The following is a 19,809-nucleotide window of genomic DNA, read 5'->3' as shown; positions in this document are numbered from 1 at the left end:
CTAAAAAAACTATTTAAATTACTGAGTTGACCAATATTTTGTGGTTGATGTGAAGTTTTTTCTCCTTAATAGTTACAGGGTGGGAGCTCAGGAGGAAAAGTGTGATTTATTTATTGCATTTTTCTTCACATCTAAGTTGTATGATGAATTATACTTATGACCTTCCTATACTTATATGTCTTGGCCATCCTTCATTTTGAACATCTAAGTGATCTAAGCTAATTCCTACAGTGGGAGAAGGGACTCAAGAATAACTGTCAGTATCTGTCATTACCCTCCTTGGAAGAAGCCTGGATTAACAGCTGCCATGGCCTTAACCCTGAGGCATACTGTGCAGAACGAAGTCAGAACACCTGAATCAAGTATGTGAATGGAGAGACTTAACGAGCAATAAAGAATACTAAGACTAAACTCCTAGCTGTCCAAGTGAGGCTTATATAACACATACTTCAGGGCAATTCAGGAGGAAAAGGATGTTTGGCACCATTCTTTGGGCTCTCTGTATGCTTAATATTAGCTAATTTACTTTTTCTTTAAAGATTGTATTTATTATTTATTTATTTTAATATTTTATTTATTTATTTGACACAGAGAGAGAGAGAGAGATCACAAGTAGGCAGAGAGGCAGGCAGAGAGAGAGGGGAAGCAGGCTCCCTGCTCAGGATGATGATGTGGGGCTCGAACCCACGACCCTGAGAGCATGATCTAAGCCAAAGGCAGAAGTTTTAACCCACTGAGCCACCCAGGCACCCCAAGATTTTATTTATTTATTTGACAGAGAGAGACACAATGAGAGAAGGAACACAAGCAGAGGGAGTGGGAGAGGGGGAAGCGGACTCTCTGCTGAGCAGGGAGCCCAATGTGGAGCTTGATCCCAGGACCCTGAGATCATGACCCGAGCCAAAGGCAGACCCTTAACAACTAAACCATGCAGGTGCCCCAGCTAATTTACTTTCTGATAATGGATTGTACTTACACATTGTTTGAGATATTGCAAACATCTCTACAAACAGATATTTCTAATATCCAATATATTCTAATATATTATCTATAATATCTAATAAATTCGCAAAGACTTCTGTAGATAGAAAATACAGTGATGATAAAGATGATTAGTGGAATTAAGATGTGAAGAGAACACATCTAAGATGGTGATCTCAGAAAGAAGACAAAAATGGAAACTTCTAATACACAGGCCAGTGGGAACCGAAGTAGTTTTTATGTTACTACTCTTAGAAGGTTTATTAAGTCAATTTAACATTAAGCAAATAATTAACTACATAATGAAGAGAGGAAATGGGAAATAGTTTCCTTTGTGAAGAAAAAAAAAACCACCAGACTCTATCAGAACATCTGTATCCTATCATCATTATGTAGTTTAACTTCTTTGATCTTCTTGGATAAAATCAGTGGTATTCAAAGGAGCTTTCTGTTTGTTTTCATATGGCTTGATGGTTGGAGGTGCACTTTAGAAAGGTGGTAAGGAGACAGCAAATAGGTTGGATGCCAGGATTTTAAATTCTCCCCTTCTCCCATTCCTCACCCAACAAAACACATAAACTGGTTATCACTCTTACACTCTGAGATTTTGAAAAATCTGAGATTTTGAATTAGATGCCATTAGAAAAAGGGACACACTGCTAAATATAACATTTCAAAATACTGGTTCTGGAATATCCTTAAGGATCTGTTTGATTTCAATATTGTTTAAATTCCTATATCTAGAAAAGCCAACCCCAAAACTGTGGCACCAGAACAGATGCTGGTTTACCCTCTCTGGGCCCCTGGTCCTATAGCCATGAAATAAAAGATTTGAATAAAATAATTATTGTTACTTTTAGTTATAGGATCTTTTTTACCCCCCTAAGTCAAATTATTTATTTATTTAAATTTATTTTTTATTTTCTGCATAACAGTATTCATTATTTTTGCACCACACCCAGTGCTCCATGCAATCCGTGCCCTCTATAATACCCACCACCTGGTACCCCAAACTCTCACCCCCCGCCCCTTCAAAACACTCAGATTGTTTTTCAGAGTCCATAGTTCACCTCCCCTTCCAATTTCCCCCAACTCCCTTCTCCTCTCTAACTCCCCATGTCCTCCATGCTATTTATGTGCATCATGGCTTGGCATTCTGGACCCAAGAATAGAAAAGACACCAGATACAGGCAGCCAGCATGTCCATAGGATCTTATGTTATAAAACTCTTTGGGATTCTGCTGATCATAAGTCTAATAGGTTTCATGCTCAAAAGCAGAGTGCAGGCAAAACTGAGGCAGAAGCTTCTTGTATGTTGTTGAGATTGTCACAATGCATTCGTGGAGCAAGGTGTGACACCTAAGGGCAGGAAGGGTGGCAGATTAAGGTAGTAACACACGTAGAGAGAAATCAAACTTGCATTCTGGTTCTTGTTCTATTCTAGTCTGGTGATTTATAGAAAAGTCTTTTAACCTTCCTTTATCATAGAGATCTTCATCTGTAAATGAGGTATTTGTAATATTTGCACTCTGTGGGTCTCTCTTGATAGGAAGGGTAGACAATAAGGAATTCTCACCCACAACTTTTTTTATATTTGATTTGGAGGATATATCTGAAATGGTAAAATACAGTGGGGTCAAGGTTGGCTACATAGGCAACAATCTGAGGAGTCAAGTTGTTTTGAAATTAAGATTTGTTTTGGGTCTCTTTTGAAAATCTGAAAAGATTCTAATTTTTCTGGTCTTTAACACTCCCAGAGAGCTTTGAGAATACTGATACCTGGACCCCACTGCAGACCACTTAAATCAGAATATTTGGGAACACTTGGGTTTGGGATTTATTTTAAAATCTCCCCAGGGGAATCTATTGTTCGATGTTGAAGACTTATGTATTGAAAGAGTTTACCACAATTTAGAAACCCTAAGTAACTCCACACTAGTTTTGAATTTAAGTAGGGAAGGTAGCTCACAGAAACTGTTGAGATAAGAAAAACCCTTTCTTATTGCAATGCGGAGGCATTATGAATATAAATGCAATGGAAGTTCTATCTGAAAAAGATAGGATTATAAAACTTCTGTGGGCCAACTTTTAACTTTGTACTTTGGATGTTTTTTATAGACCTGAACGTGAATTTGTGTGCTTCAAAATGTTGAAGTTTATTTTTATTTGTAGACATTCCTGATGCAGCCATAAGTGATATATCTGAGTTTAATCACCCGTGGTTCTTCTGAAAACCACTTTGGAAACGACAAAGGGATAGGAAGCCTTTAATTCAGCATATTTTCAGGTTGTGTGTAGGCTGGAAAAAATAAGGATATAAGTGTTCTTGACAACTTCACATCGCTAGGTATGGGCAAGTCAAATTGTAATAAATGACAGATTTAATATGAAATGTTTATGGATAGGGGTCATTCCATGATAGGAAATGAAATTAAGTGACTTATTTGCTGTGATCTGGAAATTTCTGGATCAAATAAATTGGGTTAGAATCTCTGTCACTCAGAGCAATGAACACAGTGGGAGTCATCACATTCCCTAATTGCCCTACATGATGGATTTTTGATGTCTTGAAAAAATCTGGATTTTTTTTTTTTTTAATTGTTTACCCCAGAAGAGAAGCAGATTTTCTGGTTTTTATGAGAAATGATCTTTTGGAATATATTTATAAATGCTTATCAAAGTGCTCTTTGAAGTAAGTTTTGTTTTCTGATATGATGTCTCATCATCCACAATTTCAATCTCTTTCCCTTAGGAAAACACCACCTACTATCAGTCCCAGATGGCATTACTAAAGATGAGCACTCACATAAAAATGTTTACTAATGGTAAGTGAAACATGATGAAAAACAGGGAGGCAGTGTTTTTACTATCATAACTATCTAGAAAAAAAAGTCTTGAAGATTAGTCTGAAAGACAGATATAGTCTATGGTCATCCCACCTTGAACACACCCAATCTCATCTGAAAGACAGATATAATCCAAACTTCTTATATATTTAATGTTTATTGATTACATGTTTTACACAAAGTAATATATTAGATAATAGAAGGGAATAAAATGAACTGAATTTTTTCAGAAAAGAGCTAGAATTTTTATTCTACAAACATGCTAGATGTTACGAATACTGGAGTTGAAACTTTAGAGAAACTCACTCAAGAGAAGGAAGGGCACTTTGCAGAGCTGCTCCTAGTGAGAAAGTAATCAAAGTCCTTAGCCCATAAATCAGATTTTTGAAATATCTTCTAACTGCAGTAGGCATTCCTTTTAGGGCTAAACTGTTTCTTTTTTTTTTTTTTTTTAATTTTAATTTTAAAGAAACTTTACACCCAACATGGGGCTTGAACCTACCAACTCTGGGATCAAGAATCACCTGCTTGGGCTACCTGGATGGCTCAGTCAGTTAAGCATCCAACTCTTGATTTCCGCTCAAGTCATGATCTCATGGTCATCAGATAGAACCCCACCTTGGCCTCTATACTCAGTGAGGTGTCTGCTTGAGATTCTCTCTCCCTCTGCCAGTATCCCCCTGCTCACATGTTTTCTCTCTCTCTCTCTCTCAAAAAAAAAAAAAAAAATTTTAAAAAAAAAAAAAAAAAAAGTCACATGCTCTGCTGATTGAACCAGCCAGGCAGCTCAGGATTAAAGAATTCCTTATAGACTTTTGAAATTTTACTTTATCCTAAATCTCCTATAGGGTTGATTTTTTTTCTAGTTCAATTTAATAAACCTCCACTGATTGTCTATTTATAAGAGGTACAATGTTAGATGATAGCTACTACAAAGATAAATATATTACTGTCAACAGAAATATACATGTGGAAATAGGTACATGAAAACAAGTAATAGAGCAACACACACACACACACAGACACACAAACACACACACACACACCCCAGATCAGAATTAATCCAACAAAGATGATCTTAAAGATTTATCACAATTGTTTTGATTACAATTTATTTATAATGACTAAATTTGGGGACAAAAGCAGATGAATTTTCTTAACATTTTTATATTGTTTATATTATTATATTATTACATTTTATATGTTATAAACATTCTTTATAACAATATTAAAGTAACTATATATATTCTAATTTTTGAAGGTCCTGTACTTTTTTTTACATTTTATTTTTATTTTTGTTTTTATTTTTATTTTTACAGTGTTCCAAGATTCATTGTTCATGCACCACACCCAGTCCTCCATGCAACATGTGCCCTCCTTAATACCCAAATTCAATTATAAAGCGAGTCCTGCCATATGAAAAACAACTAAGCTGATTTATTTGAAATATTATTTCTTTAATAGCACAGAAAACCATGTTACTGACTTTATCAAATATTCTCAGTATTAATCATTCCAAATCTTTATGGTTAAGTCAACCATTAATTTTGCAATGGCCGTTAGTTCTGACAGACTATCTGAACTTATAGTTGGTTTGCTTTCCTGAAAAGTTTTATCTTAAAGTTACCAAATATTTTCTTCTTGGCAATAAAGATCAGCAGACCAGTTACACTGTATAATTTTACTTCAGCCAGAATTCCATGACTCACATTGTTTCTAAATGACAGTATTGATCTAAGTCATTCTGAATTACTAATGCCAGAGAAACTGGCTGGTCAGAGAAGGAAAAGCAATTGAAATTGGTCATGCCAATATTTTTTTATTATAAATGACCCAGTTGACAAGTTGAGCATGAGGTCTCTTTCTAAAGCCATTTCTACATTTTTGCTTTTCAGTTCCACTTTAAATAGTCATGATTTATATTGATCTACCTCAGTTTTGGAACAAAATGCCTTCTTCTTTTTTTCATTATTCCATATACTGCAAAATAGTCAATTCCAAGGAGGTTTTTATTGATATGAGAGCTTTATTAAGAACGAATGATATACTTACTCTTTTGGAAACAATGGAAGACAAGTCCAAGCCAATAAATTGGCATTACTTGTTGCACAGACAATCCCAAACAATCTTATAGTGAGCATGGATTCCCTTGGAAGTGACTTTATTTCAAGAGGAAAATTGATCCTTAAAATAAAGGAAAAAAGTAGATTATCTACCCAGTTACCATGATATTTTCATAGATTTTTTTTAATATAATGGTATGTGATATAACCAACTTTTTGAATTGAGGGATCCTTTTGAACTTTTGTGTTTGATCTTATAAAAACAGAAATATGGCAAAAATACATAGAGTAATGAGATTGGTTATTCAATCAATGGGGATTGCTTTAATTATAATTTTGACATGTAAGCTTATTTTTAAAATTTATAATGACTTATGAATTTACTCTTTGTAAACACAGAGGAAAGAATGACTAACATCGTCTTAGTGAATGGGGGAAGGAAGGAAATAACTTGAAATGTGTCTTAGAGAGTAAGTTGGCTATAATTAGATGGAGATTCAGAAAAGAATACTTCAAGAAGAGAAAAGTACATAGATAAGGTCATTTATGCATAGAACGAGGGATGTGGTCAAGTTCATTTGGGAATTTACAGAGCATGCTATTAAAAAGGTAGGTAGTTGCCAGAATGCTTAAGAACTCTGTAGGCCAGGCAAGGGAATTTGAGCTTTTCCTTAATGGCAAATGGGAATATTTGAAAAAGACAGCTAAAAGTATAGAGAGCTGTTTACTATTTTAAATGTGAACCATTCTGGGTAATGATGAAATCCCTAGGCATGGGGCGATGATTGCTAAAATGTAATGGACATACCAATTCTGGATAGGTCAAGGTGAAGGAATTCCAAATACAGACCCTGGATGGACTGTAGATATTGGGCAAAAAAAAAAGTGGCCAAGGATAAACACAGGATGGTTCATGGTGAGAAAAATTTGAATTTAGATACTGAATCCATCAATATATAAAAGAGAATGTCTAGAAGGTTACAAATGATACTATAAAGACTAGGAGGGATACACCTGGGTGACAAAAGAAAAAGCTTTGACAGAAAGTTGCGAGTGTGATCTGAGGTCTCTAATGGAGGGAAGGGAGAAGGTACCTTTCTTTCCTTTTTGGAATCATCTCAGTTATAAGAAATGATCAGATTCTATTATAAGAATATCAAGACATGTATAGCATTTAGGAGAGATCTATTTATGAGACAAGGAAATCAAACACACAAAGAAGCATATATGGGACAATATGTTTGCTAGAAGATGAAAATGCAAGGAAGAAATGGAAAAATTGAACAGAGGTTAGCAGATAAGTGAACTTATGGGAACTGATTCATCAAGGGATGGGAAAAAGAAAGAAAGTGACTGGAAGAGCAAATGGGACAGCTTATATTGTATATCTGATGGTATTAGGTATGGGGAGTATAACAGAATCCACTGGCCTTGTGATTCCCAGTTGAATTTTGACATCAAATTATTTAAGCAGTAAGTAATTAGTGCAGGACTGATGATGAACAAAGCCAATGTGCAACTGGAAGGTGCAGACTGAGGCCTCAGGTAATTTTCTCATAGTAGGAGTTGGCTGTCTGATCTGGATATCAGAGAGAAGTCCTTACATAAGGTGTCAAATAAGACATTTGTGACCCTCTTTTAGTGGTTGGGCAGTATCCAGCCTAAGAAATAATGAGGCATCAATTCAGTCTAGTGACCATACTGATTTTGAGGAAGTACGCACCCATTTCCTCAATATGCTCTTCCCTGTGATAAAGAGCCCCAGATCCAAGGGGGCAATAAAGCAGCTAACAAGAGGGAAGACAGAAGGCCTATTTTAGAGGTAAAATGAATAACTAATATTTGACTAACAGCGTATTAGTAGAATAGCACAATGAAAAATTAAAGATGAATTCTAGCCTTCTAGATTATGTTATAGTAGATAACTTTAACTGATACAGAAGTATAAAATGAGGAGGAAATTGGGTTGGGGTAATATGTGCAGTTTAAGGCAAGATATAATTGGTTGATAATAACTCTGTAATGTCAATATGTAAGCTGTGCAGAGAGGACAAGTCAGAAGTTTGGATCTGGGTATGTTTACATTCAGATATTGGCCCTATGACAAGTAAGCCTCATTTTTTCCTTATCAACATAATGGATCAAACACTGTATAAGACAATAGGTGGAAAATGGTGGCAACACATCAACAATACATTCACTATTCAATCAATAATGTAGTAATTTATATTAGCCATTGTAGACAGATGAAATTTAATTCTAGTTAAAAGTAGGGAAGGGAAAGAAAGAGAAGACTATGATAAAGAAAATCTATTTTTTCAAGATTAGCAAAGTTTAGACTATTAAAAAATTAATTTGTTTTACATTTAGATATTTAAAAGTTTTTCTTTTCCTTCATATTGTTTCATACTCAAAACATCCACTGAAGATAATGTAGACATACTTCTCAGCCAGGAATAAGCTCTGAAACTCAACATAAGATGTTGATGATCTTGTGGAATGCATAATAATTTCTTGAATGTTCTCTCCTTTACTTGTAATTGATTTTCTATTTGGTTTTCATATTTCTGTGCTAGAATAGAAGCTATGATTTCACTTTATTCCTCACATAATCTAGAGTGTTCTTTTTCTCATTGAGTCTGGTTTCTTCAAGTATAACTTCACTCATTAGTGAGCTTTCATATCAAGAATGAAAAAAATTTAATAAGTTACAGTGAATAGTTACTGTCAATCTCCATTTTGTCATTTTTATTAATAAAAATAAATTCTTCTAGGGTAGGAAGACAGGCTTTCTAAATAGTTATTAATTAATTTCTTGAACACATACGGGTTTTTAAAGCCAGAATAATCTCACACTCGCTGGAAAATCTTTTTTTTTTTTTTAACTTTTACATAGGTATCAAAAAATCAAAGGAATGAACTTTTAGACCAAAAAAAAAAGGAAGGAAAATACTTAAGGGACAAATCAATAAGTGAATTGAATTGCTTCTTTTTATGCAAGCAGCTGGCATAGACCTCAAGTTTTAACCATATATTTGCCTTACTTTGCAGTTGAAAAATGAATAAACATTAAAATTTTTCTAAAATGTTTTCTTTTTCTATATGAGATAGTTTTCCTAAGATCAGAGTGAGTTTTTCATAGTGAAAATGGGAGATTTAATTCATATGTTTAGAACTTTCCTTTTAATACTGATGTATAGCAATAAACCATTATAAGGATTTCTGTAATGTGAAACAGGGAACCATTTCAGGATTTTTAAACACAATAATAACACAGCCTGACTTACATTTTAAAAGAAGTCACTTTAGCCACTGTGTGAGAAGGACTATAGAGGTACAAGAGAAGAAGGGAGACCATTATATAGCAACTATGGTAATTTAGGGGAGAGAGAATGGGGGACTAGACTAATGAAAGTGATAAGAAGTAATAGTCTGGAAATATTTTGAAGGGAGAGCCTATAGGATTTACTGGACATGGAACCTAAGAGGTTATTCACCATAAATACGCGCCTTGAACAACTGGAACGGAAAAGGATCGTCCAGGGTGGTTATCCATGGAAACAAGCTTGGAATGTAAAGTTACATTGTTTTAGACATGTATTGTTTTAGACATGTTGAATGCATAAGTGTGGAGTTTGTGACTGATGCCTGGGTTGGTGATATAATTTTTTGGAGAAGCTGGCATATAGATGGCATTTAAAGCCATGTGACGATAAGAGAAAGTTAAAGGAGCAAAGTAAATACAAGAGAAAAGAGGTGTAAGTGCTAAGACCATGATCAGTCTCAGGGAAAAAAAGAAAATAGAGAAGGAATGTCCAGTACAGGAGAAGGAAAGCAAAAAGAATATGGCAGCTAAGTGGAGAGCATATTTCAAGATAGAGGGTAAAATCAAGAGTGCCAAATGCTCCAAATAGATCATGCAAGATGAACTGAGAAACCAACATTAGATTTAACTGCGCAGGTCACTAGTGACTCTAATGGGCAACTTCAGTGAAGCAGAGGTGATGAAAGCCTAATTTGAGCATATTTTAGAGCACAGGAACAACAACAACAAAAACAACTGAAGAAAGTGAGAATATACAACTCTCTGGAAGGATTTTGCCCTAACTCAGAGGATAAAAATGGGGTGGCTGCTGATAAGAGAATGGAGTAGATTTTTTTTTTTTAAAGTTAAGATGCAAGAACTACTTATAGAATATAAATACTCTGCCAAGGATTTTATATGTTTTAAGAAATAGTATAGAAATCACAGTAAAAACATCAGCTTTGGAGTGAGAGTAGGTCTGAGCACTAGTTCTGTCATTTACGTGTTGTGGGACCTAGGGAAAGTTAATTAAGCTTCAGAAGCCTCAATATTCTGATCTTTAAAAAAGGATGACAATACCTGTTTCATATTTTTGTTGTTAAGATGAGATAATATATTTGGGGCATATTATGATGATTGAAATATGTAGTCAAAATCTCTGTCATATATTATTAAACAACAAAATTTCAATCCTTAAGTGTAGACTCTAGTAATGAAATGTATAATCAATTATAGTGTAATAGATATATGTTAATAAAATATACATAAAGAATACTACAGTCTCCTAGAAAAATAGTAAATAACTCTTTCTAATGGAAATGAGATAAAATTAAAATAATTCTAGGTTGAGTTCACTAACTCTACTGGGGGAAGTAAAAAGTTCACAGTAAAGATACACATGTACAGACCTGAAGGAGAAGAAAAATATTAATGTAGTTATTAAACTATTAGACTATTAAAAATAGTATAGTTATCCAAGAACACTAATGACTTTTGATTTATTTAGACATTTTTTTGGGTGTGGAGATTTTTTAAAAACCAACTTTAGATTTAGTAGGTTTTTTCTTGAATTAAATGATAGCACATATCAGTTGAAAATTAGTCTGATTTTTTTAAATAGCTAAGTTGTAATTAAGCTAAAAGAATAATTTTAGTCATTGAGCTGATTAATAACATTTTTAAAAGATCACTTATTACATGAAATTTATTCATTTGCTCAAGAACACATATTGAATTCTTACTCTACCAGATACTACTAATGCTGCTATGGCCAGAATGAAAATTTTTTAAAAGAAAATAAAATGACAAAAACAAAAACAAAAGATCTTTGTGTCATTTGGCAAAAGCAAACAGAAATATAAGCAAACAAATTCAGTAAGGGACCATAAGAGAATAGACTGATATTCACATCAACCAATAAAAGAGAAGTGGCCAATTATTTCTAATGTTACAAAAAAGAGTTTGCAGAGAAAGTGTAAGAGTACTTTGAAAGATAATTAGGTGGTCCCACGATGGGCAGTAAAGCCACTGTGCTCTTGACAGATGGAGGACCCTTAGCAGAGGCATGATCTCTCAGTTTACAGTTAGGGTAAACAGATCAGATACAGAATGACTGCGTGCAGGGCCATGGAGTGGGGCTAACTTCAGAGATAAGGTGTAGGATAGGGGCCAAACCACAGGATTTGTATTTTAGCTTATGAGAATTGGGGAACCACTTATGAATTTTACAAGCAGAACTCATTCTGTGCAATAGAAGAGGGTTTTGTAATTGAAGATCAGGTCTTTGGTCAAAGGAATTAAAGAACATATAAGGAATTAAGATAACATATAAGGAATTAATAACATATAAGGAATTAATTCCTTTGGTCAAAGGAATTAAGAACATATAAGGAATTAAGAACATTAAGGAAGGGAAAATAAATGTTGTCATAGTCCTAGTGGAAGGAGGAATTGCTTTTGTATAGAAGGAACCATGGAGTATATAAAAATTGAAGGCCACATGTCATTGATTGTGGTAACATTAAGATTAGGATAAGTGCTGCCATCTGACACCATCCTGAGTCCCAGAAATTTTAGCACATATTTCCCAGTGAAAAAGCCCAATATTGGGGAGTCAAATCATCTTCCAAGAAAGCCAGATCTGGTAAAGTGCTGATGAGACGTAAATTAGTTTTCTTCTATTTGAGGTGGGAAGAAAACCGGTTATCAGTGCAGCACTGGTGACCCCACAGAAATTACTGAAAGCTAGTGGAGTAGTGTCATAGGAACAGCAAGGAAAAGTGTAAGTAATCATGAAATAGCCATAGATGGGGTCTATGAACACCCTGAGATTCTGAGTAAAGTAAGGACTTGAGGAGGGAGACAGAGGAGAGCAAGAAGGAATGAACTGTGTCAAGAAGGTACTTTTTTCTTTTTGATTTAATAAATCTCTATAAAATGAGAAAGTAGGAACCAATCAGCCAAAATCAGATGGTAAATCATACATGCATAGATAATTATTATAAAAAAACTTGGCTGTTTAAATAAATTTATAATTGGCTTTAATGGGAAGGTGGAGATTACATATTATTGGGCAATTTTTTCTTCCTTGTTATACCTAGAATCTACTTCTCTCAACCCCAAATAGAGGGTATCTCTTATATCTCTTATATCCACAGTATGTGAATGATTAAGTATTCTTTTTTTTCAATTCCCCTTTTTGATCAGTTTGATAATGTGGATTGGACGCTGGTCTAGATTTCTAAATGGACTTTTAATCTATTGAACTATATGGTCAGTTATCTATTAGTATGAGCATATTTATCACATCACTGAATCAAACCAACTGGCAATATTAAAAAAAAAAATCACACCTTCCACTTTATAAAAAAAAAAGGAGAAAAAAGGAATCCTTGATCTTTATTAGAAAAATGATATTGCCAAAATAAAGATTAAACTTACGTTTCATTCCAGTTGACCAGGAGAAAAAACAATTTTTTGACTGGAATATTTCTGTAGCTTCTCACTTGGCACAACTTCTTTCCAGCATAAGTAAGCCAACAGGAAAAAGAAAATGCTTTATAACTTAAAAAAAAAAAATTGATTCAATAAGCTGAAAGCTATAAAGAGACTAGTTTTCTATATGGGTCAATTATTTTTACAGTTAAAAGTCTAATGATAAAGTTTTATTTGCTTATATAAAGTATGCTTTAAAAATTACTTTAAAAATTTATGTTGGGTGACATCTGCAAGATGGTACAGCAGAAAGCCCCAGACTCTCCTTCCACCATGGAAGCACAATTCAACCATACACAGATCAATTCCCTTTGTGAGGAATTCAGAAACAAGAAACTCTTGCACTCCAGGCAAGTGCAAACGAGCCACATAGAAATCAGCAGGAGAATTTGTGGCACTCCTTTTCCAGAACTCCTTCCCTGACAGAGAGCAGTATGATTAGGAGAAAACTCCCAACTCCTAGCTTTTCCCTGGGTGGGAAAGAGAAGACTGGAACATATGTCTAGTATTCAGACTTTTCAAAAGGTTATCCAAGGGACTAAAAGGACAGAAGCTAGCCCTGCCTAAATATAAATGCTGAATGGAATGGTTGCCAATGGGGGCCTCCGAGAACAAAACCAATAGTTTGAACTAGAACAAATTCACTTGCCACTGTGCTATCTCAGTGCAAAATGAATAGGAAAAAAAAATCCTTAATTCAGTGCAAATGAACAACAGCAACAAAAAAAACCCAACTTCTGGATTCTCAGTGCAAAATGAACAGGAAGAAAATTTCCCATCTCAGTGCACAATGAACAGGAAAAAGTGTTCAACTTCTGGCTTTTACTTGGGGAGTAAAAGAGTCAGAGTATGTGTCCAATGTTCTAGCTTTTGGGGTGGCAGCCTGAAGGACTAGTTTCTGTCTTACCTAATTCATAGCATGGATGGGACCTGGCATACTCAGGCTACCAGGGAACAGCTGAGAACCAAAAACAGTGGGGGGTAGGGCTCCCAGCTGGCTCAGTCAGTTAAGCTCAATGTTAAGTCGGTTAAGTCTGCCTTCAGCTCAGGTCATGATCCCCCATCAGGCTCCCTGTTCAGTGGGGAGTCTGCTTCTCCCTCTGCCCCTCCCTTGCCCATGCTCTCTCTCTCTCTCTCAAATAAATTGATAAAATCCTAAAATAATCAACGAACAAAAACAGCTGGTGAGCTTACAGTAGCACCAACAAACTTGAAGAGCCATAGACAGATATGAGGGGGAATAAGAAATTATGAGCTCCTGAAGTAAGAAGCAAAACCTCTCTAATCAGGAATTTACACACACAAATCCAGAGAAGAGAAAAGTTTTGAAAGGCCCCAGAGTTTCTAGTTATGCTGACTGGTGACATTCTTTCTCTGTATGAAACCAATGATCCTTATATTTTTTTCAAATGCACAGACTCCAGTACAAAGTAACTAGGGATACAAAGAAAGAGTGAAATATGGCTCAACAAAAACAATAAAATAAATCTCCGGAAGCCAATGTTAAATAAATCAAGGCATATGAATTACCTGACAAAGAATTCAAAATAATTATCATAAAAATGCTCAACAAACCAGGAAAATGATGCATGAATAAAATGAGATTATAAACAAAGAGACAAAAAATATTAAAAAGAATCACACAGAAATTTTGGAACTGAAGCATATAACTGCATTAAAAAAAAATTTTATAAAGGTTCAAGAGTAGACCTGATCAAGCAGAAGAAAGAATCAGTGAACTCAAAGACAGGTCATTTGAAGTTATCCAATCAAAGGAACAAAAAAAGGAAGAATTAAGAAGAGCAAAGAAAGCTTAGGGGACTTCCGGGACACCATCCACCAGACAAATACACACATTTTGTGAGTCCCAGGAGGAGAAGAAAAAGAGGTAGAAAGCTTATCTAAAGAAATAATAGATGGGAAATTCTTAATTGTATGTAAGGAAATGGGACACCCAGATCCAAGCTCCACAAACCAACCTAAGATAAGCCCAAAGATGAGCACACTAAAACATATTATAATCAAATTAGCAAAAGTCAAAGACATAGAATTTTTAAAGCAGCTAGAAGAAAGTGATCCACCACATAAAAGAGAGACCCCATAAGTTCATCAGCAGATTGCTAAGCAGAAAGAACCCTTACAGGCCAGAAGGGAGTGGGATGATATATTCAAAGTTCTAAAAGACAAAACTGCTAGTCAAGAATATTTGCTCTGGCAAAAGTGTCCTTCAAAAATAAAGGACAAAGAAATACTTTCCCAGAGAAACAAAACCTGAGGAATTTCATCACCACGAGACCTGACTTACAAGAACGGCTAACAGTGGTCTTCAAAGTTGAAATAAAAAGATGCTAGCTAGAGAGAAGCACAAAAGCATATAAAAGTACAAAGGGCACTGGTCAAGGTAAATATGTAGACAAATACAGAATACAGTAAAATACTTTAGTAATGGTGCATGAACCACTCTTAACTGTGGTATAGAAAGTAAAGGGCAAAGTATTAAAGAGCTATAATTATAAAAATATGTAAAACAAAATGATGCAATCTGTGATATCAATAACAAAGTGTGGTAAGGGGAGAAAAAAGAATAGAGTTTTTTTTAAGTGTCTGAAGTTGTTATCTGCTTAACAAAGACTGTTTTAAAAATATAAGATGCTTTACATAAGGCCTACGGTCATCACAAAGAAAATGACTACCTATAGAAGATACACAAAAGAAAATAAAGGAATCAAAATGTGTCATTACAGGCACGGCTGGGTGGTTCAGTGGGTTAAAATCTCTGCCTTCGGCTCAGGTCATGATCCTGGGGTCCTGCGATCGAGCCCCAAGTTGGGCTTTCTGCTCTGCAGAGAGTCTACTTCCTCCTTTCTCTCTCTGTCTGCTTCTCTGCCTACTTGTGATCTCTCTCTGTCAAATAAATAAATAAAATCTTTAGAGAAAAAAAAATAAAATTTTAAAAAGTGTGTCATTACAAATAATCAAAAAAAAATGCAAAAGAAGACAGCAAGAGAGGAAAAGAATAGAAAACAGTGGAAGAAATGGCAATAGTTAAGTCCTTTCCTATCATTAGTTACCTTAAATGCAAATGTATTAAACTCCAGAATCAAAAGGTATAGCATAGCTGAATGGATAAAAAAACAAGTTCCAATTATATGCTGCCTTTAAGAGACTCACTTTAGATTAAAGGACACATATAGGCTGAAAGTGAAAGGACAGAAGAAGATGTTCCATGCAAATGCCAATCAAAAGACAGTAGGGCTTGCCTTACATACTTAAGACATGACAGACCTTAAGTCAAAAAAAATCACAAGGGATAAAGATGGACATTATATAATGATAAAAAGGGTGAATTTGTCAAGAGGATACAATTGTAAATACATATGGCACCCCAAATTGGAGCAAAAATATTAAGCAAACATTGACAGAACTGAAGGAAGAAATAGCAACACAATAGTAGTAGATTTCAACAGCCCACTTTTCATAATGAATACAACAACAAGAAAGAACCTAACAGATAAATACAGAACATCCCATCCAATAGCAGGAGAATACACATTCTTCTCTAGAACACACGGAACATTCTCTAGCATAGATCATGTGTTAGGTCACAAAACAAGTCTTAACAAATCTGAAAAGACTGAGATCAAACCATATGTATTTTCTGACCTCAATAGGATAAAACTAGAAATCAATAGCAGAAAGAAAACGGGAAAATTAACAAATTTATAGAAATGAACACTTTTGAACAATCACTGGGTCAAACAAGAAATTAAATGGGAAATTAGAAAATATATTGATACAAATGAAAATGAACACACACCATAACAAAACTTGAGATGCAGCAAAAACAGTACTAAGAAAGAAGTTGATAGCTATCAATTCCTCTATTATAAGTATAAAAAATAAACAACCTAACTATATACTGAAGGAACTAGAAAAAATGAAACAAAGTCCAAAGTTAAAAGAAGGAAGAAAATCACAAATATTATAGCAGAAATAAGTGAAGCAGAGGATAGAAAAAAATGGAAAAAAATTAACAACACTGCCACATCATATATATATATGCAGGCTTGCACATATAGTTTTATCCATATTTATCAGGCTACACAGCTTTTCCATGTTAATTAAAATTAGTATTTACTAATGATTAAATATTGTAAGAAACCATCAGAATAGCAGTTTTTGATATTATACATCAGGTCTTTACATTTTCATAAAATAAAGAAAAGGCATAAAAGATCATCCTATGGGTTAAAGAAATATGTCTATGTGTAGGTAGGTAGATAGTGTTTTTTACACACTCATCTTGTGGACTAAGTGACTGATTGATTTTTAAAGATTTTATTTATTTATTTGACAGAGAGAGAGGGCTCACACGTGTACAAACGGGGGTGGGAGCAGAGAGGGGCAAGCAGACCCCTTACTGAGTGACAGCCAGACACGGGGTTGAATCCCAGGACCCAGAGACAATGACCTGAGTAGAAGGCAGACACCTGACCAACTGAACCACCCAAGGACCCCTCATCCCACAGATTTAAAGAAATACACATATATGTACATAGGTAGATAATATTTTTTACATACAAAGGTAAATTTTTCTTTCCAATTAACTTTATAACTATGTGTACAGGTCAGTTACTTGCAAAAATACATATAGCAATTTTTTCTCTTTTTTACTGAAATGGTTTCAGCTTTGCTTTGAGGTGCAAAATACAGTGGGTATAGTAAATCCATTTATAAATTTATAAAATTATAGATTTAATCTATAAGGAATTTCAAATAGTGGTCATAATATTAGTCTAATGATGTTATTTAAAAAATACTATATAATAGAGCCAACCTAAAATCTAGCAATGCTTCTCCATGCATACTTGTGGTTAATTTCCATTGTAACTCAAATAACTCTTGGCTAATTCTCCCTTTATCAAGGTACTAATTTCACAAAATATCTACCGCTCATAACTTCGTAGATATCAGAGTGACTACTTCCTGTGTGTGCTCTCTCTTTCTCTCTCTCTCTCTCAGTTCTATTAATTAGCATTAGTCATTTAAACTCAAATGTTAAAAAAAATTAGGACAATCACTAAATAGAATGAGCAGTCTCTGTTTCCCTAATGATATACTGGCAATATGCAGCATTTTTTAATATGAAGAATGGTAAAAGACTGAGGGAAATGGAATGTGCATTTGGGAATGAAGTTCTTAAAAACGGTTTTAAGATAAACCTATCCTGATTAAATTTCAAAATTTTTATGGAATATTTGCTCCTGCAAATAAGAACAAATTAAACTCCAATTAGAAAGGAAGTAAAAAGTCACCTTTTTATGAAAAACTTACCACCACTTACCTGTGCACCCAAATCTCTGGAATGTTGTGAACTGCATACACTGTGAAGCTAAGGTGGGAATGGAGCCCAGGATTTACATAGGAAATCTCATCAGGTACCTTTAGAGGCTGGAAATCTGCATAAAAGCTGTAGCAATAGGCATTGATAAGCTGGTAGATTGACCTGGATAGTTCATTTGTCACTGTCTCTATCAAGCCTAAGGGGGCAGAAAAAAAGGATAGAAATCAGGTCATCTTTGAAGGACTATACTTACTATAAGCCACCAATTATAGCTTTGAAATTTCTTATGATAAATTTTAAATAAAATTTAATTAAAATGACCATCCACCAACTGAAGCCAATTAGCCATCTGTGCCTCTATATGCAGCCTGAATTAGCTGATAGTAGTGTAGATAATCAATAAGCTTTCATATCTTCTGTTCCAGAAATCTTGGAAGCATGGACTTTAATCATAAATCAGAGTTTTGGATTATTAATTTGGTATTCTATAATTTGCAATATTTTTTGTTTTAGTTTATGATTTCTTTAGAATTAATTTCAGACAATGAACAGCTTTTCTACATGACTTGTAAGTACTTCAAACAAATCCCATCTAAAAATTAATCATAATACATTTACTGTGCTATGATGTTAACCATTAACTGAACACTAATCATATACATTGCCCTGCTGTGAAAAGAGAACAGTAATACTACCTGGCTGGGATCTGAAATAAGCCTGAAATGAAAGATTTAAGATGCTTACTAAATCTCTTCAAAATCAAAGCTTTATTTAACTTTTACTATTAGTTATTTAAGAGAGGTTTATGGATTATTCATAAAAGTGACTTGTCACAAAGGAAGAAAAATGAAAAAAAAAAATGACTAAGGACAAGGGGTAATAGTTCCAAGTATGTACTAGATAAAGGCATACCAATTTATCCTAAACCACATGAAAAGACTAACCACTGAATTTAAGGTAAATTTTCCTGGCTTTTGTTTTCCCAATAAACTCTTTCCTGGAAAAACAGAGTACGCAAGAAAAGACTGATGCAATGGACCAGGTAGTACAGGTTATGAACTTAGAAATCAAAATCAGGAAAGATGACACATTACAATGAAGAAGCTTATAAGGATGACTAACCTTATCCCATGGGTGGACCTCAGTGTCGGACTTCTTAATGGGGCCAGTGAATAATTCTCATTACTGACATTTTGTATGCATTAATATGCACATACATTAATATGCTCATGACTTGTGATTTTTTTTTTTTTTTTGACAGAGAAATCACAAGTAGGCAGAAAGGCAGGCAGAGGGGGAATGGGAAGCAGGCTCCCTGCTGAGCAGAGAGCCCGATGCGGGGTTCGATTCCAGGACCCTGGGATCATGACCTGAGCTGAAGGCAGAGGCTTAACGCTTTGAGCCACCCAGGCGCCCCGTGATTGTTTTTTAATATTCCAGTGTAGTAGTGATTCAAAAGTTAAATGAGTAAAGTCAAATACAAAAGCTAGAACATTATTTTTTAAGCCAGATCAGGAATATCTTTGACAAATATTTAAGCGATTAAAGGGTTTAGGAAATGAAAAGACGGTACGAAGTGAAATAAGCTGTTAATGGAAGCTCTGGTGCCCTCCTCGTAGTCCCTCATTCCTGACGGCCTTGGCTGAAGGACTCTCCGGAGGGTTGGCACAGCTAGCTGTGGTCATGGTCAAAGACCCCTCGGTGTGCATCCGTTTGTTGTCCTCACACAGCCTCTGTCAGGCTTCGTCCAGTCCTGGCAACAGGCCTTAAATCCTA

General features: G+C 34.8%; 1 protein-coding gene across 1 annotated transcript in view; it reads right to left on the bottom strand.

Moving 5' to 3' along the window:
- The window catches only part of PIK3C2G (phosphatidylinositol-4-phosphate 3-kinase catalytic subunit type 2 gamma), a 325,900-nt gene that overhangs the window by 241,588 nt on the left and 64,503 nt on the right, over positions 1–19,809 (bottom strand). The window contains exons 9-12 of the mRNA XM_059404484.1: positions 18,729–18,750; positions 18,034–18,229; positions 12,636–12,758; positions 5,880–6,011 (exon numbers count right to left, since the gene is read on the bottom strand). Of these exons, the coding sequence (XP_059260467.1) occupies positions 5,880–6,011; positions 12,636–12,758; positions 18,034–18,229; positions 18,729–18,750 (473 nt within the window). The remainder of the gene's footprint in view (positions 1–5,879; positions 6,012–12,635; positions 12,759–18,033; positions 18,230–18,728; positions 18,751–19,809) is intronic.

The sequence above is a fragment of the Mustela nigripes genome, chromosome 6 (assembly GCF_022355385.1).
Source record: "Mustela nigripes isolate SB6536 chromosome 6, MUSNIG.SB6536, whole genome shotgun sequence".
NCBI classification, from domain to species: Eukaryota; Metazoa; Chordata; class Mammalia; order Carnivora; family Mustelidae; genus Mustela; species Mustela nigripes.
The sequence above is the reverse complement of the archived record's forward strand: the minus strand, read 5'-3'. Positions and strand labels throughout refer to the sequence as shown.